Below are 25,485 nucleotides of genomic sequence, written 5' to 3' on the forward strand. Positions count from 1 at the left end.
TTTGGTGCTTAGTGCAAACACATTCATACTGGCTGCATTTGCACGTAACACTAAGCAAACTCAGTGCAAACTACCAGAGCTCCTCCCTGTTCCTTCTACCTCAGCATGAGCGCACTGCCCAAACCAGGGCTCATGGTTAAGCTCTTTCCTCCTTAACCACAAGCTGTAACCAAGGTTGGTTCTTGGCTACAGCTTATGGTTAAGGAGTAGAGAGCTTAACCACGATCCTGGGTAGGGACAATATATAAGTCGAACTTTGGCTTAGCTGCTGTGCCGTGGTAAGCCACAGTTTGGTTGAGCCAACCACTGTATTGGTGTTGCTTAACAATATTCTTCTGACTTCATTGCCTCCATAATCCTGGGCTTTATTTTCTCCACATTGCCATTTAAGCCCATGTGATTTCTTGATGACATCACAATGAGAAATCTTATGTGATGGAAGTCTCAGATTCTCATGAAAAAGACCACGGCGTTACCATAGCCAATCAGACGAATGAGGCCCAGGAATATGAGTGCAGAAAGGAAAGAAACTGGCAATGAAAAGAAATATAAATACCCAGGAAATTAAAGGGGCTTTGAACAGCCAGCATCTGTACTGGAAATGTTTTTAGATGTTTGTATTCTTTTCTCTTTCTGTATTCACCATTCTGACATCCTTTGGAAATAAGGGCAGAATATAATTTATAAATAAATAAAAGCACTTGAAACAATGGAAATGTTAGATAATTTGGCTATGTCACATATGCTACTTTTGAAGATAATATTGAAACTAAGAGAATAATCAACACAATGCTAGACTTGCTTTTGATAATCTCTTAATTCCTTTGCTATTTTGGAACAATTGCATGTAGCAACCACAGACTCAATTTAGCCACCTGGACTTAACAGAGAAAGGATGGAGAGAATAAGCTGGCCACTGCTCTGGGACAAGGACTTTTCAATGACATATTCAGAAACTGGGAGGTATGAGGCAGAAGCACCTACATCTTCTCTAGCAAACATTTTGGAGGTGCTTTCTTTTCAGTCTGACAATGGTGATGGTAGAGCAATGAAGCTGGTCAAATTAAAAATTGGTACATAAATATAAAATGTTATTTGTAGTACGGAAATGTGACACGCTGAAGTATAGAAATGTGACATGATGAAATGGGACAGCTGTTTCATAGAGATGTCTCCCAGGGAACTGATTTAGTTTAATGATAATGATTGGTAATAACTACTGCTTAATTAGGATGGTATTAGCATAAATTCCACTTAATGGGGGTGCTTTTAGTTAGCACCAAGTTATTAAAAGCTTGTTTGAAACAAGGTATTGAATGCGTATGAAATCAGAAGCTCTCTTCTTTCAGTAAATGGGATGTTACTGTTTAGAGGTATGCATGAGGCACACTGCTAAGGCGAAAAGGCCACATTCAAATATCACTGAGTCAGCCAAAATTAGCTGTCCATGTACAAACAAGGAGCTGAACCAAGCTATGTTTAAAGATATCTGAATTGATTCTCCTTTGAATAAACAAAGGAGCTATGTGTCATTTAATCCTAAATATGTTTATTAAGAAGAAAGTCCTCCTGAGTTCAATGAGACTTACTTCCCAGGATGTGCATCTACTATTGCATTCTTGGGGAAACTGGCCTACAGCAACACAGGGAAAGGGAGCAGCCACCCCAAGCTTAGGAAAATGCAAAACATTTGAAGCAATTTATTTGACTCATCAGACTTTTACAAGCAGCTACAGAAGGAATGGCTTGGTTGATTTGTTACACAATGCATCAGTGTGTTTGGCTATTAACCAGAAGATTGGTGGTTTGATTCCACCCAGAGATGGCTGTAAGGCAGGATTCCTGGGGGTTGGACTATGTTACCCCAGGAGTCCCTTCCAACTCTACGATTCTATGATGGCACTACCACCCAGCTGAGGATATGAATAAGTTGGATAATGACAGATTAATGAAATGCAAACCTCATAAAATATCCCAACAAAACAAAACAAATTCCAATAAATCAGTGCAAAACCATTATCACCTGCCTCCAATACGCCAAAAGTCAGGCCATCTTCTAAAATACATTCATGTTCAGATGCTCATAGTTAGACATCAAGAATGCTTTTGTGTGCTCTGAACATGATGGTGCACAGATGTGATTGCTGTAGTGACACTCTCAATCAGAAATCATAACACAGGATAAGAAAGAAATTAATCTTTTAAGAATGTTGGTTCAGGTCTGTTTGGGGTTCAGCTATAGATGAGGAAGACATGGATTATGGTGCACTCTTGATGTTATTGCACTCCAATTCCCATCAGTCCCAGCCATTGTTCCTAGAGGTCAAGGATTATGAGAGTAGTAGTCCAGCAACAATATGGAGGATACTGTGTTGGTTACCCCTGCTTGAGAACATCTTTTGTAAAACAGGGGATTGAGTGATATAAGACAGGAGTTCTATTGACTGAGAAAAGTACCCCATATATCATAAACCCACTGCAAAACACAAATTAATGGGTTTTCCCACACTACTACATACCCTCCAACATTTCTCCGATGAAAATAGGAACATCCCATTCCATAATGATAATTTTACTGTTTATACCCCATGCATCTTATTGGGTTGCCCCAGCACTCTGGGCGGCTTCCAACATATATAAAAACATTAAACAAAAACTTCCATATGCAGGATTGCCTTCAGATAGCTCAGGGGTTGGATAACGCCATATCCTCCAACATTTCTCCAATGAAAACAGGGACATCCTAAGGAAAAGCGGGACATTTCGGGAACAAATCAGAAACCTGGATGGCTTCTCTAAATCAGGGACATCCCTGTAAAATAGGGACACTTGGAGGGTCTGCTACCACTGGCTTCCAAGTAGAAAGTGACACTCACTACATGATAGCCCTGATTCACACAGTTAGTGCCACTATACATTACAGCTAAGTGATCGAAAATCACAGGGAAGCAGTGGCGTAGCGTGGGCGGTGCAGGGGGGGCCGGCCGCACCGGGCGCAACATCTGGGGGGGGGGCGCTCGCACTCGCAGCTCTCTGCCCCTACCTGGCTCATGGGTTAGGGGGCACAAATTACTTGCCTTGCCCCGGGTGCTGACAACCCACGCTACGCCACTGCAGGGAAGGCAATCCTCATGGTAAACATCACGTGTAGCCTAGGAATGGAGGAAAGCTGCTGGAGTATAAATAGTGGGGGTACAAAAAGAGAAGAAAGAAGACTCTACAGCCTCTTTACCTTAACTCTTCTGTCTTAGAGTTGGGCACTTTAGTAAGCCTATCCAATATCACAATGGACTGGAAGTCTCTGTTACAAAAACACCAACACAATTTAAAATCACCAGTCACAACAAGCCTAAGTAGGTTTCCAGTAGTTCCAATGGATCCCTCTGGTAAAAAAAAATGTGACTGGCAAACTCTGAAATTGTAACTGTAACAATTATACAAGTGGCTGGGCCTGTATAGATAGGAGGTTTCTGCCCTGAACTGACACAGCCAAAGATTAGCAAGTGAATAACTTAACTGTATTTTGAACTCCGGCCCCTGAGACAGTCACACAGTACTTTCTAATCAAACTGTTTCATTAGGAAATCTCCTAGAAGTAGCAAACAGCTTTTGCCAGCGAACCTTCAGGATCCTATTAAAAGACTTCTGCTATATCCCATTGGTTGCCTGGCCCCAAACAGCACAGCTTCACTCCCACAGATTCTCGTCCCAGCCATTTTGAATCCTCTTTTTCTTATCAGACTGATACAGACCTGAATCATCCTCTCTTCTTTCTGACAGGGGCAACAACAATAAGGGGGGGTAATGATACAACAACTCATTGTTTCGTTTCACAAAACCCTGCCACAGGGCATAGATTAACACCAAAAAATAGATGACTGCAGCCAAAGAAAAACATTTTTCAGAATGCTTCCACTTGATTAATGAAGTAATGGCACGGACCACTGTTTTACTTTCATCATGTGCTCTACATCCTTTGCCACATCTCCCCTTAGAACTATCTGCTTCAGTCAGGAATCTTTTCACATTTTTTCCTCTTTCATTCCCTTAAAGTTCAAAAGAAGAGACCAATGATTAACATAACTCAGCTGGTATCATACAAATGCTGGAAGGGTAGCTGTGTTAGTCTGTTGTAGCAAAAACAACAGGCAGTCTGGTGACACCTTAAAGACTAACCAGTTTATTGGTTAGCTGCACAAGCTTTTGTGGGCATCTTCATAAGATGCAAGAAGTGCTCAGTTGTAGGTGTGCATAGGTACCTGTATACATTGAGAAGAAGTATACTGATGATAAGGAAGAGGGGAAAACACAATTGCTTATGCTTGACAATGTTTTCATTAAAAAAATAAAATTGTCATGGAAGTTCTTTCTGTAGCAGCATTAGCCAATTTGGTGCCCTCCAGATGTTATGGAACTACAACTCCCATAACTGAGTCACCAGTGGCTAGTTTGACTGGAGCTGATGGGAGTTGTAATAAAACAACATCTGGAAGACAGGCACCATGCTGGCTACCCTGGTTTTATATCACCAAATAATGTTTGATAATATATTCTAGAGCAGGGCCAAACATGGCCCTCCAAGCCTATTGGGTCCCTGGAACACGGTTTTGTGCCCTGGGTGTTTTTGCCTTGCTGGAATGTGCCCTTGAACTCCAATAATGTCTCTTGCCTGTCTGGATGGAGGCTAGAGAGGAGTGGGGTGTAGAAACAAATATGCTGTACAATAGTAGCATTTGCGTTTGTTGGCCCGCCCATGTTTGCTTCTGGACTCACCCATCAGTGGCTTGTGGCCCTCAGAAGGGAATGCAGTCCTGGGCTGATAAATGTTCTCTAGCTTTACAAGCTGATATGGAAACTGCATTAGTTCTTATGAAAGACAATGACAATTTTAGTGTTATTAGTATTTAAAGAGGTATGACAGTACATGTGTCTGCCTGTGTGTTAAGGAATTAGAACTGGTGAATACTTATAGCTGGATTTATAGCTACCTGTATCTTACAAAACTGAAATGATCTCACACTGTCATGAAAATCCAGAAGGGTACAGTGCCCTTTAAATTCTGCTTTTAATACATATTTTTCCTGCGTATAAAAACTGCAAGGAGCTCAGAACAATGTACAAGGTTCTCTTTCTCCCCCACTCCCACTCCATTTTATCGTCACAACAATGCTGTGAGGTGGGTAAAGCTTAGAGATACCAGCTGGCTCAAAGAAACTTCATGGCTGAGCAGGGATATAAATCCAGTTCTCCCTATCCCTAGGGATGGAGGAATCTGTCAATTTCAGTTCCACTGTCTTTCTCATTATTTTCAATCATGAATTCAGTTCACATTTCAACCATGAAAATTTGTCAGCATTATAACACACGTTTATCCTAATGTACATATTTTTGTATGTAATTTTGCCTTTTACACACATTTGCAAGCAAAACCCTTGCAGGGGAGGGCCCTTTGGAGAAGTACAAATTTCACAGGTTGGCTGCATTGCATTTGTGTGTGAAGCAAGTGAGTTTGCATTACACTACAAACTGAATTTATCCCACATCCCTGCTCTGTGCCCAGCACTCTAACCACTACAACATTACTCTGGCTCACATGTCGTGTTAGCCACAGAGCCTAAAATAACCATGACATGCTCTTCATGAAGAATGGCATCCTTATCATCATCAACAACTCTGAAGCACTGTATTTACTGTCTATCCAGTAAATGAAAGCCTATCCAGGAAATGAAAAAAGAAAATAAAAAAGTACCAGGGAATTCCTCCAGATGAAAATTCTCCATTTCAACATGCTCAGAGGTATAATTTGTGAAGAATAAAAGTATTTTATCCCTGTTTAGGGAAGCTTTTAATGTTTAATAGACTATTGTATTTTAATATTTTGTTGGAAGCCACCCAGAGTGGCTGGAGAAACCCAGCCAGAGGGGCAGGGTATAAATAATAAATAATAAATTATTATTATTATTATTATTATTATTATTATTATTATTATTATTAAAGCTTTTCTGACAATCAATCAATATAAACTATTTGACAGTCACATTCTGCCACTGTTATTATATAAGTGTGACTCTTTACCAATTTATGAATCAGAAACATTTGGCACATCTCCTTCTTAGTTCATCTGCTAGAGCTTCCACCCAGTAACCTCGTCTTAGCGTACACTGCTTAGGTTAATGGAGTCCAGTCTTTTGGCTAAGTGCCTTCACAATTCTTCGTTTTTGTTAGCTGAATTTGACCAAGTCTCTGTTGCTGTTGTTGCTTTGACAAATGACACTTCAATCAGTTTATTCAATGTACCCAACCTTTTAGTGTTTTGAGATGTATATTGTTAACATAATTCAAGATAGGAACTTGAAAGATCTAAAAAGTGTTTGGCATCTGGCACAGCAACTTAATTAATTACTGTGCTGAATTAATTAGTCCGCTGGCTCCCCTGAGTTTACCACAAGTTTAAACTCAGAATCGTAACACTACTTGAAATATGAACCAGTTTAAAAAGAGTATTCGGTGTGCAGATTTTGAGGCAGTGTAAAGGGGAAGCACAGATGACTTCTCTATAAGAAAAGCATGCCAAATAATTGCCACTGTACTCCTCATCAAACGACAATTAATATCAGCAAACTTCGGGAGATACCAGACCCTGTAGCTCCAATTGCTAAATTTGGATAGATGCAAATGGAAGTAATAGTATATCATTTTCATCCACCAACTGAAAGGAGAATATACAAGTATACCATGAGAACTGTATCTTCACCTTTGGTTAAGTATTCAGTGGCTCCTTGCAGAATCTACTGGCGTTTGTTCATTTCAGCAAACATGCTTCTATGCGTCTACTTTTGGGGAATTCATCTAAACCTGTGATTTAAACTATTCAGCTGAATATCCATGTGAGCAGAGCCTTACAGCTTACATTTTCCCTTGGCCACTGAGATACTGCATTTGTGCCTTACATGTGGAAGAGTTTATGGAACAGCTTAAATGGCATCATCATGGTGCTGCTGCTTTTGCAACATGTTGATTGGTGCCATCTATGCATGGCTAACATGAATACATTGTCAGAAGTGCAATTACTAAAATTGGGACAAATATCTTTCCCTTCACACAATCATCAATCCCTTACTAAAAGTGTGTGTGTGTGGTTATTAATTGACTTTTGGGGTTGGCCAATTCTAATAATTTTGGGTGTCTTTATAGGCGGCTGAAGATTTTCTCTCTCTTCTTTCCTTTCTTTTTCGTAATAAAAAAGTCTTGCCACCCCTTTGAGCAGTGGCTTGTTTACTCCCAGTCACCCAGCTATGTTCCTAGGATACAATTTCCCTGGAGACACCACAATGTTGAGTATTCTGTCTCAGGAACATGGGCCAGCTGCTAAGTGACCAAGCCACTGCTTGTGGGGGTGGGGCAAGTAGTAGTAGGCCAAATTCCGCCCTCATATTATAGATTATCATACGGAATGGTGGCAACCCATCCTGGCCAAGCTCTACACCCATATAAATAATACAGCTCAAATGACAGCTGGCTGGAAATTGAACATCATCGTGCCAATTTATAAGAAAGGGGATTTATGGTTATTGTTGATTTTCTTTTTGTTCCTTTTGTGAATGATGCCATGGCCTTTGGCTAGTGCAATAAAGTTTATGATGATATATTATAGATTATTATTATAATTCTATTGAATTGGTATACCACCCTTCATCCAAGGATCACAGGGCAGTTCACAACATAGAAATACAAAACGAGAACACAAAATACACAATAAAACTAAAACAAACCAATAACCCCTCTCCCACACATTTTAGAATATTTAATCAGCCAAAGACCTGGTTACAGAGAATCATTTTTGCCTGGCGCCTAAATATATGTAATGAAGGTGCCAGGCGGGTCTGCCTGGGGACAGCATTCCTCCATACAGGCAGGGACTGCAGAAAAGGCTTGTTCCCATGTTGCTACCCTTCTGACCTCTCATGGAGGAGGCACACAAAGAGGAGCCTCACATGATAATTGCAGGGTCCAGGTCAGTTCATATGAGGAGAGGGAGTCTTTACGGTAATGTGGTCCTAAGGTCAAAACCAGAACTTTGAATTGGGCCTCAAAACTAATTGGCAGCCAGTGCAGTCAGGCCAGGATCAGTGTAATATGTTCAAACTATATTGCCCTAGTGAACAACTTGGCCACCAAATTCTACAGAAGCTGAGGTTTCCAAATCATCTTCAGAGTCAGCCCTCCATATAACACGTTGCAGTAATCTAACCTACAGGTTAGGCAACAGAAGTTAAGCTATCACTGTCCAGATGGAAATGCAGCTCGACTGATGGAAGGGACTCCACTCCCTGAGCCCACCTGAGTTTCAAGGAGCGCAAGGGATCCAAAAGTACCCCGAACTGCATACCTACAAGGGAGTGTAACCCCAACAAGAGCCTCCAATCTCCCAACCACTGACAGTGCCTCAGTCTTACAGGATTGAGCTTCATTTTGTTGGCTCTTATCCAGTCCATTACCAAGACAAGATAAGGGATAAGACTGCTGTGGATAATCTCCGTGTCATGCAAAAAGAAAAAGAAAAAAGGCCGCCCCCTGTCTCTTTCTTAGGACACTTAAGAAATTATTTTATATTTTCATTTTAGCAGTTGCACTTACCTTTATTTATGAGGTGGCTGAGGGGCATGTGTGAAAAAAGTGTCCTCTTCCATCGTAATACAATTATCTCTTGGCAATCTGCAGCCTTCCCAGCCTGCACTTCCTCAAAAATCCATGATGTCCTGGACTGGCCTTTCCTGCAAGGATGGGCAGTAGAGTGCAGACCACCACAGATATGATTTGTAGAATGAAAGAAAGGACACTCACAAACACTCCTTGGCCACCTCAGAAGTCAGGTTAACACACAAAGAACCTGAATCTAATCCAAAAGAACTTCAGTTATATGCCTCCCCAATTTTGAGAATTTTCTAACGCAATTTCTTTTCTCTTTTAATTGATGGATAACTACTATTACCCCATTTTTCCTGTATCTTCAGAAATATCATCTGTTTAAATGTCTCTTGGGAAATATAAAAAATAAATGTTTAAAACACCAACCCAACAGAAAACAGAACTGTGTTCCAGGGGGTGGGTGGGTAGAATTTGAATAACTATGTTTTTACATAAATAAGCAACACATTATGCAGTAAACTGTGTTTTAAATATAGGGGTCCCATTTGTACAAGCTATTGTAAGCAAACAAATTAGATGATATTAGATTATTTAATTTCTGTACCACTTAACAGAATTTTTAATTTTATATACTGCATAATATAATTTCTCTTTCTTCACCCTCTGTCCTCCTCCAGCTGGAAAGGATGCAGCTCAGAATTTCCAGCAGGGTGAATCTTTAGCTAAGATGGTCTCTGGCCTCTTCAGCAGCCTCAGCTTTTGTAGCTGGAGTCAGCCAGGGCCCCACCCTCCCAGGCCAGGTGGGAAAAGGCCTGTAAGGAAGGGAGCAGGAACGAGCACAATGTCGCCAATATTAAGTTCCATTATGTTCAATGGTAGATTTAAGTATGTATTTAAATCTCCCTCCTATTGATATCAATGGAAGTATAAAATGCTCAGCTTTGATTGGATTGTGTCATTCAGAATTTCCATTGTGTAGCAACATTTACTGCACAAAGCAGGGACTGATGCAAAAAAGATTGAATGGTTTAAAAGTACTTTAGACGCCCTACATATTTTGATCCAGTTTTATAATTATATTTTTCTAAAAGAGACTGTAAGCTACAAAATAATGGGAGAAGTCAGAAAGACATCAATGCAAATACATCCAGGACTGTGCCAAAATTTGGCCCAGAAATATTTTCAATAAAAATGCAGGGATTTTGATGTAGAAATTTTCATGAAATATCCCTAGTTTGCCTTTCTTTACACACTGTATACCTGTTTGCAACCATTTAAAACAACAGTAGCTATTACTGATACAAGAACAACAATAACAACAACAGAAAGTCATAGAAATTCATTCAGTCATGGATTACATGCTAATGCCATATTGTTTCCAACCAGAAGTTGCTATGTGACTGTATCACTAAGACAAATCTGACTGAGGGAAATGCTTTCTCCCTTCATTCTGGATGATCAAACATTTTCATCCCATGATCCAGTCTCAGTTCTCAAAATGAAGAGAGTATATAGGGGAAAGCAAAGTTTTTAATTAACTGTAACCCCCTTCTCATTCTGGTTCAGCCCCAAATAAAACTTTAAAAAACAACACATTCTTAAATCAAGTCACAACGTACTATTCCTAGTCTAACCCCACTGAACAAATACATCACACCATAATATGTTGCCTATGTTGTAATTCCTTTATTATAGTGATAGAAAACTTTCTTAAAAATCTATGTGCCTTTGATTTCACTGGAGTTAATACAGAAAGCAGCACACCCATCAATATGACAAAATAACTGAATAACAGTTATTTCTTTACTTCCAGCTAATATGAGTTGGCAAATTGTTATTAAATTGATGTCTTGCACTATGAATGATTACCATATAGTAGTGGAGAAATAAAGTAACATATGTTATTAAGAACAGAAGACATATGGATTATGCCCAGAATAACTTAACTGACAAGAACTCAATGGCTAGAGGACCTTAATGAGTTGAACCTGGAACGTAGACCCACGAATCCATAGGCACCAGCTCCCCAGGCCCCAGGGTGCTCGAGCACTCACAACATTTCTCATGAAGGGGCCAGGCACCCACAAATGGTGGTGGTGGGCGTGCGGGCATGCTGCAGGGTAGGTGGGTATGTGTTTGCGACGTCAGCACACCCTGCAACATCTGTGGCCCTAGCACCTATAGTCACGGGCCAAGCCAGCATACCTGCATGAAGCTATCTATACATGTGAATACTCAGGCCTAAGAGCCCTCTTAGGTACAGAGGAAAATAGGGCTGGTCACTAAGTTACTTAGGTCCCTGGACATTTAGTCCTGCTTGGTCAAGTAGGTGTACTGTCTGCATCCTATGCTTCAGGTTGTAACATCCATCTTAAGATCATCTGTTGAGGCTAGGGATGGGCAAATCTGTCAGTTTTGGATTCTTTCAATGTTTCATTTTTCCAATCATAAATAAAAGTCCTCATAAAAATTCATGAGCTTCCCCCCCAATTTATTTTAATATACATGCCTGTGTACAATTTTGCCTAATATACATATTTTTGAAAGCTATTGCCCCTTATATAAAGCATTTCTGTATGTTCTTTTGCCCAATATATGCATTTTATGCACAATTTACCCATTGTACACACTGCTTGTCCAGAGTCCTGCATTCCAAAATTCATAGAAGTGCAAATTTTGAAGGATGCCTGTGTTTCAGTTTGTGTATTGTTTTGGAAAGTGCAAATTAGGTAAGCTCCCCTTTAAATGCAAACTGAATCCAAATTCTCCCCCATCCCAAGCTAAGGCCCTCCTTCCTACGCCTTCATCAAAGGGCAACTGCAGATGTTAACAAGGGGGAGGCTTGCCTGTGCTAACATTGTTATCTTTTAGCCTCTCAGAAAAACACTTTATTCATCCCATGCATTTTAAAATTCTGCTAGCCATGTGTTTTAGTATTGTTCAAGCTGTTTTACCTGCTGCTTTTACACCACTGATTTATTATACTGTAATGGTTTCCTGTGTTTCATGTCATTGTGAACTGCCCTGGGACTTAGATCATGAAGGCTGGTGTATATACCTTTAAATAAATATACCATAGAGCCTTCCACAGAAAAAATCTGAATTGCACTAATAGAATTTCTTTCACAGTCCACCTTCTTCTATTCTTTGGACATCTCTTTAGTAGCAAATTGCAGCTTAAAAAAAAACAAGAATTCAGTGTTCAGTATCATATTAACATACCATTGTGTTGTTATTCAAATCCATCTTCCCAGCAAATGGTCCCCATGTTGTTCCAACTGGAAGTTGTTGTCGACTCTGGATCTTGCGCTCTCCATCCCTCTGGAACACCTCCAATTCTCCTGAGAAACAAACAAACAAAAAGCCCATTGCTTAGAGTACCTCCACCTAAATTGGGGGTGGGGAATCGGCGGTCCTGCAGATGTTGTTGAACCCTAACCCTCATAAGCCCAGCCAACATTGTCAGGACCACAGAGAGGTGATCTTGGGTCCAGGGGTATGGGGACTATGTCTTGAGGCCCTCCTCCTGCATATCCCCTCAAAAATTCTGTCAGTAGATAACAGAATATTTCAGTGCATATTTATTAATGAATGTATCTACTTTACCTAACCTACTTTAATGAAACGCAAAAGGAATATTTTACAATCTCAGGAAATTATGAATCATCATTGTATTTATAAAGGTTTTTCAAAAACTAATATTAAGAGCAGAAACCATCAAACATTTGCATAACTCAAACAAAGCGTCCTTTATTACAATAATAATGAATCACTTTATACTCAAAAAGGTAGTTTGCTTGAATGACTTCTTCCTTGCCTTCATTTTGGTGAACCTATCTTTTATATTGTCAAAAGGGATTTGCCTAGCTTACTTTCTGCTGAGAGCATAAAGTAGTTAAGTCTTTCTTGCCGTCCAGTAAATCTTAGGTGATCCTTTACCATTGGGCCGGGGAACTCTGGTATGCATGACAAATCCAGCCTTTCACCAAATTTCCTCTGGCCTTCAGCGTCTGGTGCACGTGCATCTTGCCCTAGTCCATCTAGCCTTTCCCTTAGGAAAAACTGGGTGGCGCAAGAGCATAGGGTGCTGCTGCCAAAGGGCACCCAACAGCACATTCATTCATTCATTCATTCATTCATTCATTGCCTGCCTGTCTCCCAAGTTGGGAATCAAGGCAACTTACAATATTTAAACCATAAATTGTAAAATACAGTATGCTAAAAACAAAGTAGCTAAAAACAATAATTAAAATGCACTACTGCAAATTCTTCCCTAGACACAGTCTATCCCTTTTAGCTTCAACCAAATGAAATGCAGAGGAAGGATACACGCCTCTGCACCAGTCACTGGATCTAGTGTAGTGGAGATACTTCCCTTTGCCCCAAAATCCTTGCCCATAGAAGAAGTGTCCGCAATCTGTCATTAGTACCTTTTTTCTTTCTTTCTTTTTTTTGCAACACAGTAGGAACTTCCAGGGGACATGGGTGGCGCTGTTGGTACGCGGGTGGCGCTGTGGTTAAAACCTCAGTGCCTAGGACTTGCCGATCACATGGTCGGCGGTTCGAATCCCCGCGGCGGAGTGAGCTCCCGTCTTTCGGTCCCAGCTCCTGCCCACCTAGCAGTTCGGAAGCACCCCTGAGTGCAAGTAGATAAATAGGTACCGCTTTATAGCAGGAAGGTAAACGGAGTTTCCGTGTGCTGCGCTGGTGCTGGCTCGCCAGAGCAGCTTTGTCACGCTGGCCACGTGACCCGGAAGTGTCTCCAGACAGCGCTGGCCCCCAGCCTCTTAAGTGAGATGGGCACACAACCCTAGAGTCGGACACGACTGGCCCGTATGGGCAGGGGTACCTTTACCTTTACCTTTTAGGAACTCCCTCAAACAATGTCTGAACCAATTCTAACATGCAGGATAAACTGAGAGTTCAAAATGAGCACGGCAGTCTGCATGTGTTCCAAACCCTCTAAAATCTCATTTTTTATTTTGCAAATTCCAAAAATAGCCCACTAAAAATTAGGCATGCTTTTTCAGATACTTTAAATCTGCATAATCATTGTGTGTGAAGTTATACTGATATACACTGGCTAAGGATCTGTGAAGAGTAAAAACCATCTAATGTGGTGATAGTTTCAGACATATCTAAAAAGCAATGTGTGTTCTAGAAGCCATTTAAGTATTATTTAAATTCATCTTGTATTTTCACAAAAAGCTCACAGACTGAGCAAAATCAAAATGAATTAGCAAGTGTCCTGAACAGTGCTGTGCTTTCACACGTAAACATTTTCCAAGGAAAATGTGGGGTTGGGTGTAAAAAAGCCCCTCAAAAAAATACTCTGCCTTACTGATCTTTCACATTTTTCCATGTCTGTTCAGAGCTCCAAGATACTGCCGTTTCAGTATCTCCTATAGTTTCTGCACTGTGTCATTGCAGCCAATCAGGGATCAGAAAGCGAATGTGATGACATCATGGCATCACAAAACTAATCATATTTTAACGATCTGGTGAAGTCACTGGCAAAATGAAGCTCCATCATTGCCCTCCATCTCCTTGGACTGGGGAAAATACAGAAAATTATACGTACATGTGTATATAGAGCAATGATTTCTTCTGCATAAAGATGAAACCGGCAGTATTTGTCTGCTTTAACACATTAAAAAGCAAGTATGCCTATGGACATGTCACATTTAACTGATACTAGGAATCATGAGAATCTTTGAAAACCCTTTAAAAAAATAATTCAGCCTCCCTTTCTGCCACTGACATTTTTCATTTGAAAAGGGTTCAGACTCAGTCAAACAGTGACTCCTTATCTATACCTGTGGATTTACAAGCAGGCCTGTCTTTTAATGGATTAAGAACGACAAACTTAGGGCAGATCATTCAGTGATAACCAAAGTTCCCAGTTGCACAGAACGATAGTATTCTTTTTTAAACAGGGAACAGTCATTAATAGCACCATTTCAAGGATGCTTAGGCAAGATACAGAGCAGCCAAAAGCAGCCAATAAGAGTGTTTCTGTTCTTCATTCAATTTTACTACTGAATTGGTCACCATATATGCTACAATTCTCCTTTTATTGTCACAGATTTAATAGCTCAAAAATAGGTTTCACTGCAACTGATGAATCCGCACTCTTAGATTTCAGCAATTCCAGGTATCTATTCATTATTACATTAGACCTCTTACATCGGACAACATGAATTTGCATCAAGGTCTGCAATAACAGAAGAGACAAATGTGCTACTGCCTTCAGTGTTAAGCAAAAATCCTTCCCTTGACATAAAATTTTAACTGCCCCCCTCCCCGCAAGGACATTATTGTGTAAGCAGGATTCAGCTGACCGGCAAACTGTTAACCAGCATTCAGTTGCCTTTGGCACACCATAAAAGAGTTAAAACTGGGAAATGGCAGCACCCAATGACGATGTCTCAATCTAACTTAAAGTAATCACCGTCCAATGCCCTCCATGCCCTAACACCCAAGTATTCAATACAGTGCCTGACATACCATGAAATCTGGTAGAATATTATAAAGCAAGATTTTGAAACTATATGTCCTATTTTCAAGTTCAAGGAATCAGGCAAATGTATGGAAATTCCCTGATTTTCCACAGGGTTTCATTTTCTCCTTCAAAGAAGGCGAATGAATATATTTAGGAAACTACATTGTTGTTTTTGCTATCCCTGCACTGAATTTCTAGAGGAAATCAATGCATTATTGAAATAAACAGAGGAAGCAAATGGGAAGATACTACTATAGTGTACTTATGCATTCAGTGTAGGGTGGAATGACCAAGTCCAACTATGTTAATCTACTGAGGGGGAGCAAAGATTCCTGGGGTGGTAGCAGCCTTACTTTAAGATATGAGGTGCCCAAGGGCTTTTTAGTAGCAGTGCTTCAAATGGCAGTGCAGCCACTCCAGCTATGTTTCTGAGACAACAATGTTACCAGGAATATTCTGTCTCAAAAAATAGTCAAATGAGTCATGTTTCCAGTTAGAGAAACAGGAGGAAGAAGGCAGCTCCACCACCTCATATTTTAAAGTAAGATCACCACTATATTTTAAAGGGGTGGGGGATATATTCATCCCAGCAGGAATCAAAATATACTTACCGTTCATAGGCTGCAATCTTACGTGCATTTTTTGAAAATAAATTAATTATAAAACTGGGATCATGGATGTTTCATTTCAGCTGAAGACTTCACAGCAAAGTTTTCCCCCTGCACACATTCTTCAAGACTATAAATATTTTGAGCTTGCTGAGTGCCGTTTGTGCAAAATATGTGAGACCCATAGTACACGCTAATCAATTTTGGTAAAAGATAATGCTGCTAGTGCTGTGGGCTGTTCCTCTTATCTTGTTGATATAGCATACTTTTAAAGTCTGTGATTACTCAAAGACTTATGATAGCTGCACTGTAAAAGAAGCCCCAAGTCATGGATCACTAGCTCAGCTACAAAACATCCCATGGCTTTTAAGATAATCAGCCCACCTTGGTAGATACTGGGCCAGAATGCAAGGCTTCAATTGTAGCAAATTCTTTCCTATGCTTCTATGGTATATATAAGAATTATACTGCATACATATATCCCTCCTCACTTCTTTTCACAAAATGCCAGGTATCACATTGAAGTATCTGACAATAATTTGTAGAATGAGGATAGACAATAGCCATTATCCATGTTTGATAGATTCAGCAATAAATGGTGACTCCGATTAAAGTAAGCACAACAGAAATTATTTTTGAAACTGCAGTAACAGATTAAGTTTTTCTGCTGAAATTAAGTTTTAGATTACCGTAAATCATTGCAGCACTTAAAAGCCATGTCAGAATTGCATACAGTAAATATTACTTCATTTATGCTTCTGCAAGGCTTTCTTGAAAAAGGCATTTCATTCTGTGAAGTGACCCTCTACAGACTTGCCTTGCTAGGCTAGCTCTTCAAAATAGCCCACCAGTTGCCACCTTCACTCTATTCCCCACTACCCCACAGCAGTCAACTCTTTGAGCCACATTAAACTATGGTTCAGAGAATAAACTTGAAATATGGCATTCTCTTTTCAAATACTGCAGTCAAACCCAGATAAATCAGGCTGGCCATTCAGTGATCTTATCCCTTCTGACTCTTTAATAAATCGAACCTTGTAAGTTTGCTTTGTAGGATGTTGTCACTAAATGAAATTGTGACCTTATCCGTTGCTTGAACTTATCCTGCTGACAACTACATTTATTGTGGGGATAAGCAAACTTACCAAAAAACAACACCACACACACAACAAACCACACTACCCTACACTACTGATAATTGTGATCTTTGTAGAGATGTATCTCTAGTAGATGGCATGTATTACTAGTAGATGGCATCATCTCTTGATAGTCTCCTAGTGATTTTACCCTGACGAGCATCTGGTCAAAGAAAAAATGTGCTCCATAGGTAAATGCTAGGGCTACTGGCAGGCAGAATTAGAAGTTCATGAAGAAGAGGTACAGTGTGACAGCCTTGAATCAGAAGCTATTAGCCAAACACAAAGAGCCCCAAATTAGTGTGTAATTGTGCTGGAACAGATAACATAATAGAGGTGGCAAAAACAGTAACATTCTCCTTTCACAGGATTCAATCAGAATTCCACAGAACTGAGAAACTAGCAACTTTAAGGGCTGAGTTTATTGGCTTTTCTATAACAAGTTCCAATGCAAAGGTGACACAAGATTTGTTGTAGCAAAGAAAGCAATAACTTAAATTATGGAGATTTCCCCCCTTACTTTTTTTGGGTAGAACATTTTATTTGTTTTTATAATAAAATGACATTGATCAACTTAAAACCTGTAGAATGTCAGTCACATGTAATAAGGAAAATTGGGCATGGGCATTGTCAAATGACTGAATTGCTGAATGCAAAGCCAAGGCTTCACCTATCAAAGACAGATGGTCTTCATGTCTTACTGTGACTGTATTCACCAGTTAAGGCTTCCGGTTCCTGATTTCTCCCCAGCCAAAAAGCAGAGGTTCTGTATTAGCAACTGAGAATAATATGAAATGAAAATAAAATCTGTGCTACAGCAAGGCTTTAGAACTATAAATATGTACAGAGAGATTATAAGTCTTTAAACACCCATCAAATTTGAAAGTGCTGCATAAAAAGTTCACAACAGAGTTCAAATTGTGCCAAACAGCCATTTAAGTGAAAGCAAATATCCAGGCATATTCCTAAGCGGTGAATAGATATGTGCCAGGACAGCTCTATTTACAGGATTGGGTTTCTAGATCCATGTCTGAGCGGGTTTTTTAAATGTCCTGGTACTTTCCCCAGGAAAACCCACGTTCAGAACAAATGGCCATCGGGGTTTCCACAGATTCCACAAAAGAACCACTCGGACATGGATATGAAAATCCTGAACCTGTGCCTAGAAAGGACAGCATGAAAGGAAGTATGGCTGAGCCCTCAGAGGAAGTCACTTCATAAGCTGGATGTAAGAATGAGCCATCACATATCTTATATTGCAGATATCATCTCACATCAACTCATATTCAATGGAGCCAGTTCATATTCAGTCATCAAGCACTTGGGATGAATCAAGCAAAGAAATATCCAATGATGTACATTCATGCCCTTCATGCTCAACATTTAACTGTTGAAGCATGGGAAGTCCCAACAAAAAAATTATAATTTAGGCAGAATATTTGGACTATTTGATATGTCTTTGTATAATGTGGAACATTTAATGTGATTTGATTTGATTGTTAAAATGGGAAACTTAATAAAAATGATTAAAAACAAACAAACAAACAAACATTTAACTGTGGGAAAAGACAAGTAAATGATACTTCTTTAGGAGAGGTTCCTAAAACCGATTGGTCAAGAAAATGCAGTTGAGCTTACTGTCCTAAACACAATTTATCACAATAAACTTCTTTAATTTAAATGCATATAGAAGCAAGGCCTTGAAGTAAAGAAATGATCATATATTGCACTTCTCCGCATTTATAAATACTCAAACTATGAAATGCAGTCAGTTCTAGCATGGATTATCACAGATTTTGTGCATTTTTTAAATAAAAAAAGCTCCTAAAACAAGCCAACTTTCTATGTTAAATAATATTAGCTATAAGTGTACTCAGAATATGTTTTTAATGTCAATATTTATGCTCAAGTCTGAAAAATTAAAGAAGTATATTTTTAGTTCAAGGAAATATGTAGTAAGGGAAGATCTTAAGAGTTCCATTTCTTGTGTCAAAGTCCGTAGAGGCCAAAAGCTAAAATCACCAAGCATTTATTTTATTACACAGTTGCTATTTAAAAGATGCTGCACTAACAGCAAAGTCCTTTGGCAGAAGTAGACTGAAAGCACAAAGATTAAATTAATGCCTATCATGTAAGGTTGCAGTTGACAGAGCTCTTCTCGCATTATTCACAACAGGTGTATTTCTTATTCCACTGAAGGCAAATACAAAAAGCCTCTTTGAGTTAACTAGGAATATGAAGACACCCAACATACAAATAATGCTACAATAACGCAGGACATGCTTCTACACAATATGCACCTGGCTTTGCTATGACAGAGAAACCTACACAAGGATAAATCGTTATTGTCTCCCACTCAAGTCCAATGGACACCCCCAGAAAGGACTTATTTTGATTTAACGTTGGACGTCTTTGTCAATCCGTGGGTAGGAAAAATCCAAGCCAAACTTCTGAGCATCGGAATTTCCCCAGCGGACTCCTTAAAGATGAACTTACGCTCAGCCAAAAGCCTTATTGAGCAAAGATTAGCAGACATTGAAAATCAACACAACCTCGCCAGTGGTGGGGGTGTCTGCTCCCCCAGGTATCACGGAATAACCCCACCACTTGGCCTTCCATCATACATGTCATCTCTTTCATCAGTACCACACCGACTCGCATTTATTCATGCAAGGTTCAATGTCTTTCCATCGAACCTGCTGAGCCACAGATTTTCCAAGGGTTTGGTGTCTCCGCTATGCGTGTGTGACGGGAAAACTGTTGAATCTCTTCCACATATAATGTTCAACTGTCCCCTACATAGCATAGCCAGGACTAAATTCCTGGGTCCTGCTTTACTGCGCTTGGTTGGCAGGCCTGTTGAGTTACACGCCGCACTGCTTTTGCAGGATACAGACCCTTCTGTAACTCTGCAGGTGGCGAGATTCCTGAATGCGGTTATCTCACACACAAAAACCACCAAAAAACAACAAAAACACCAAAACTAATCGGACTGTTATGATGAGAGTGCATGTCAGATCTCGTCTTCAGTTTTTCTTTTTCTGTGAACCGTCCCTTGGAGCTCTCCTGGCCCCAAGCTGTCATTTGGCTCTGCTCAAGGACCCACCCTTGCATCGTGGTGTTCACCTTCTGTTGTCGGATATATCGGTCTTTATGTCTCTGTGTTTTTTTATGTTTGTACATATTTTATGGGCTAATAGCCGTAAATAAATAAATAAAATAAATAAAGATTTAACGTAATAATAATTGCATGTAGATTTTCCAACAACACAGTTGAGTTCAAAATGATTCACAACAAATATACATTTTCTTCATATAGTATAAAGAACCAACCAAGGGAAGAACTTCAACAAACAGTTCTAAAACAAAAGTTATTGCAGTCAATGGAGATACAAACTCTTGCCTTGTTTTCCTGTTTGCCTTGTTTTCCTACTAGCCATGATGTCTATGCTCTCTCAGAGGCAGAATGCCCGTGAATACCAGCTGCTGGAAATCATAAGTAGTAAGAATCTTGCTTTTGAGCTTCTCATAGGCATCTGGTTGGCCACTGGGAGAGCAGGATGCTGGACTAGATAGGCAATTACCCTGATCCAACCAGCTCATATTCTGATGTTCTCTCTTCTAGACTACTTGCACATCCCACAATCACATCTGGCAAGGGCAATCTCAATTTTGAGTTAGTTTCATAGATTATAATTCAACTCAACAAAGGGCATTTTGACACCCAACTCTTGCTAACACGTGGTTAGTGAAACATCTACAATACAAACCTCAGTAGGCTTTACAAAACTACAAATTGCTTGGCTATTATAGGAGAAAGTCCTGGGAGTATAACCAGTTGCAATTTTGAAAAGCCATAGTTCATTGACAGAGCACTTGCTTTCCATGCAGAAAATCCCAGATTTAACCCCTGGCACCTTTGCCTTACCCTCAACATACTGGATCTGACAATAGAGTGAATTTATATGCAAGGTACAATGCTCACTAGATTGCTTTGCAGGTCTGATCTTTTAATTAGCGAAGACATTTTGATGCCACCAATAGGCTCCCAAGAGACAGTAAACCATGGAGCGCTGATATGTCCACAAACACAGAATTCTTTTGCAGAGTAAAACAGTCAGAAGCCTGCTAACTAAGACTAGCCATCAACCCACTTTTCAACATGCATTCATGGGGCTTGTGAACTGGCGTTGAGGAAAATACAAATTATATTTTACCTTTGAAATTAATGTCCTTTTTATACCCACCAATTCTGAAAAAAAAATTCTCCTGAATTTAACACTTATAAATTGTATGGTTTCATTTGGTCCATAATCGAAGTGAAACAATTACTGTAAGACTAGAGTCAAACAATAATTCAATACTCCATACTTAGGAAAGAGCTGTAGCTCAAAGTGGATGTGACAGTAACAGTAACAGGTTCAACCCACAGTATTTCCAGGTAGGGTTTAGAAAGGCATCCCACCTGAAACCCTAGAAATCTGTTTTCACCCACTAAAGCGGTTGCCAACATGGTGCCCATGGGCATACAAGTGCCTGCAGATGCATCCCTTAATGTCCACAAGGTCTCTACCCCTGATGAAATTCGGCTTGAAAGAAACAGTCTATTGTAGAAACCCACCCCCCAAAAAGGCTGCAGAGTGTACATGGTGTCCACAAGAGTTTTTCCAGTTTGTTAATGTGCCCATAGCCCCCCAAAGGCTGCCATATTCTGCATTAGATAGTACTGAGCTAAATAGACCAATGATATAACTTGGTATAAGGCACTTCTTATGTTCCCCAATGCTTGTTTTTAAGAAAATGGACATATTATTTTGCATCTCTGGAGAAGAAGAAAAGGGATAATTTTCAAATAACAGCTTGAAAGGGGAGGGAAACCTAGTAAGTTTCTCCTGTCCACCTGCCATTTACTGCTTTGCTTACTGAGTGGATGGTGAGGAAACAGGAAGAAAATATCCTGGCATGCAGCAGAAGGTATCTAGAGTGGTTGGGTTCTCACTCTTGTTCCTCCTGAGAGGGTTAACCTGATGCTTCAAAATGACGGAAAAGACTCCCAATTATATTGTGACACTGCACAGACCTAGCAGGCTGAGTAGTTACTTTATCCCGTTACATGCAGTTTGTGCAGCCTTTTTCAAATGCTCTCTCTTCCCTTCTCCCATTCTACACTAGCCCCCAAGCCTACCCATTCTCATAACAAATACGGATGATACCGAAATGCCAGACTTGGAAAGTTCAAGCTGATGATATTACTGAAGAGGTTCCCCACCCCCACTCCAGATAAGATCGTCATCAGCTCTTTGCTTTGCTCCTTTCCTCAGCAGAGGAACAGCTGCCCCTGATTAATGTCCCTTTCTGCTGAGATTTTCCCCCCTGATAAATGCAAAGACACTTCACGCTCCTGACTGTTGGTTCTGTTAGCTATTTTGAGAACCTAAATATATATATAGTAACAGCACCCTGAAACTATGTACAAACAATGATTTGGATGTAATAATAATAATAATAATAATAATAATAATAATAATTTATTATTTATACCCTAGCCACTCTGAGCGGCTTCCAACAAAATATTAAAAATACAATAAATCATCAAACATTCAAAACTTCCCTAAACATACACAGGGTCATTTTGAAGCTGGAGTTCATTACCTTCGTTTAATATATATATATATACACTCCTCTCACTTCTTCTCTTAGGGTTTTCTGTACTATAAGGTATGTTAAATGTTCTACAAAAGTCTTGAAATGTTCTACATATGTATTGAAAATAACTTATTTTATTTGACATTGAAGTAACACATACGTAGTTTACAATTACACATGGTAACTAACAAAAAGTTGTGTTCAAATTTTGGGCATTTGGTGACAATCAGTTTCAACCACAGTGTCTGTTCCTAGCTATCCTTCTACCCATACACCTCTACAACAAAAGTTACTTTGTATAACCCAATATGGTATCATAACTCTTTATGCAGTATATCAACAAAATAAAAAATAAGCATTTACCAATATATACTATTAATAGGTAAGATATGAAAAAAGAAGAAAAGCAATGAAATAAACCAACCAGCCAAATGTGCATATGAGTTATAAAATGATCTCTCACTCTTTCTGTACTGACAGTGGCCTGGTTTGCATGTCACATTAAACCATGGTTTAACGTGAATGCACAATGATCTGCTGCTCCTGTGCTGCCAGAAAACAAGCCATGGTCTGGCTTGTCATTACATCCAAACGCAGACTTGTGATTTATTTATTTCTCAATCAACCTTGGGTGGTAACCAACATTTGCTCTTGGTTTACCGCTCACTGTTTATTTAGAGGATGCAATGACAAATCAAATCCTGGCTCGTTTCCATGCAGCACTTACAGCAGCAGGAACAGGGCAGAAATGAAGCACTTGCAATCTGGGCAGCATGCACCAGCTTTTAACTATGGTTTAATGTGACATACAAAGTAGGCCACAGGCTGTATGACTGCATATTCTCATGGGAATTACCATTATTTTAATAAAGTGCAAATGTGTTCTGTTTGCCCAAAAAGTGATCATTGCCTTTTTTCCTGTGCCTCCCTGTCTTTAACAATAGAGATTAGTTAACACATAATCATAACATTCCATTTTTATTTGCACCAGTCCTCAATTGACAGTTTTGTGACTTCCAGGTTTCTGCAGCAATGACTATCAGCAATAACACTATCCCACCAACACCTTATTTTCCTTTCCCACACGTTTTCTCAGGCATATAATATTACCTGTTGCACAAATATAAATTAATTGCTTCTAATTTCTTAAATTGTTTTTAGTATTTCACACCAAAAATTTGCATGATTTTGCAACTAGCAAATATCAACCAGGTATAAATTTAGCATTAGAAAGGACTGTGTTCAGGGGCTACTATATATCTATGATGCCTTGTCAATTCACGTAAGTCAGAAGTCAGAAGTATCTTTTGTCACCTCTCCTTTCTGCAACTCTGTAGATTAAAGTCACAATCTACTGGAAAGCTTTCATGCACAGGGTTCGCTGAAAAAGAAAGTGAGGTTATTTCAATGAAGTTTCTATATTAGAACTTTCCAATGAAATGTATCTTAATTTGTTTTTTCACTAACAAGATACACACACTTAAAACGGTTAATTTTCTGCCCCAAAAGGTCTTCCTGGAACCCCTTCTTTTTCTTCACTAAATCTGCACAAAAGTCAGAGTTTCTGAATTATATATGTATTTTTCCCCCTTTTGCAATATGTTAACAGAAAATGGTAATGTATAACCTAACTTTATTCCAATTAAATGTATCTGTAGGGAACATTGACAAGCAAGGTATAAATAACATATTGAGGCGATCCAAGCTACCTTCTTTTGAAAGAAATACAGGACACAAAACCTTTCATAAATTAAGTTGTAGCATTACACTAATATGGTGGTGACTACTGCTCAACATGACTGCTTATTTGCTAAAGAAATGGAATGACTCATATGAGTTAGTTGATTCACGGCATCAACAAAATAGTACTACAGTTCTTTACAGGGTGCAAGAAATAAGTATTCACCATTATTTCACGCTAATATGTCCCATATGATGCATTACCAAAAGGTTATGCTATGGTAACAACGGGGAAAGTGAGTTTCTGGACTGGGGCTGTCATGTTTAAAGAACTTTTCTACCTAGGAACACCTATGTAGAAATTACTTCTACTCAGTTAACAGTCAGAGTTTTAGTATCGTCTTTAATTAGTGATCCAATGTATGCTTATAAAAATTAGACACATTTTGATGTTTTAGCAATGTCAGGAATGATCTTTTTATGTTGCTTTGTTTTTACTGGCCACTGCTTTGAGTTCAGTTTGGTAGACAAGGTAGAGAAAGAAAGGACTTCACACAAGTCAACCATTATGTAGAGCACATGCTTTACATGGATGTGACACCACATTCAAACACCTCCAGTTAAAGGGCTTCTGGTACAGGGATTGGAAAAGACATAGTAGTGGGATATTCTGGGCCAGAATTGCCCAGTGGACAATACTGGGCCAAAGAACCAGTGGTCTGACTTAGTATACTGCAGCTTCATGCACTATTTGCCTTAAGACGTCAAGGCCAATCTTCCTGAAAGCATTTTCACAATGTAATAAGCTACCTGATGAAGGTATGAGAGTTATATTATTGAAGGTTTTCAATACAAAGGTGAACATAAGAAGAGCCTCACTGTGGCCAAACAGATGCCTGTGGGAAACCGTCAAGTGGGATCTGAATACAAGAACACTCTCCCCCTTTATGGCCTTTGGCAACTGGTATTCAGAAGCATTACTGCCTCCAGAAATGTGGTTTACAGAAATGTAAGGACACTGAACATTTTCCCTACAAGATACAGGATATCTTGCATTAGGACAGAGGGTTCCCCAGATGGTCTCGTACAGCTTCAATGATTATATGATCTCCGGTGCACCATCATATGATATATTAACTCAGAAGCAAAACAGCACTAGGAACACAAAAAGCTGCCTTATAATAAATCGAAACACTGGTTCATTTACACCATTGCCAACAGCAACTTTCTAAGGTCTAAAGCAGAGGTCTGTCCAACTCCTGCT

At 39.5% G+C, this 25,485-nt stretch overlaps 1 protein-coding gene across 5 annotated transcripts in view; it reads right to left on the reverse strand.

Annotated features, from left to right (window-relative positions):
• The window catches only part of ZFPM2 (zinc finger protein, FOG family member 2), a 325,302-nt gene that overhangs the window by 175,880 nt on the left and 123,937 nt on the right, over nt 1–25,485 (reverse strand). For all 5 annotated transcript variants that reach the window (XM_053395456.1, XM_053395455.1, XM_053395458.1 and 2 more), the window contains one exon: nt 11,872–11,990. In XM_053395456.1, coding sequence (XP_053251431.1) covers nt 11,872–11,990 — 119 coding nt within the window. The remainder of the gene's footprint in view (nt 1–11,871; nt 11,991–25,485) is intronic.

This window comes from Podarcis raffonei, chromosome 7, assembly GCF_027172205.1.
Source record: "Podarcis raffonei isolate rPodRaf1 chromosome 7, rPodRaf1.pri, whole genome shotgun sequence".
NCBI lineage: Eukaryota > Metazoa > Chordata > Lepidosauria > Squamata > Lacertidae > Podarcis > Podarcis raffonei.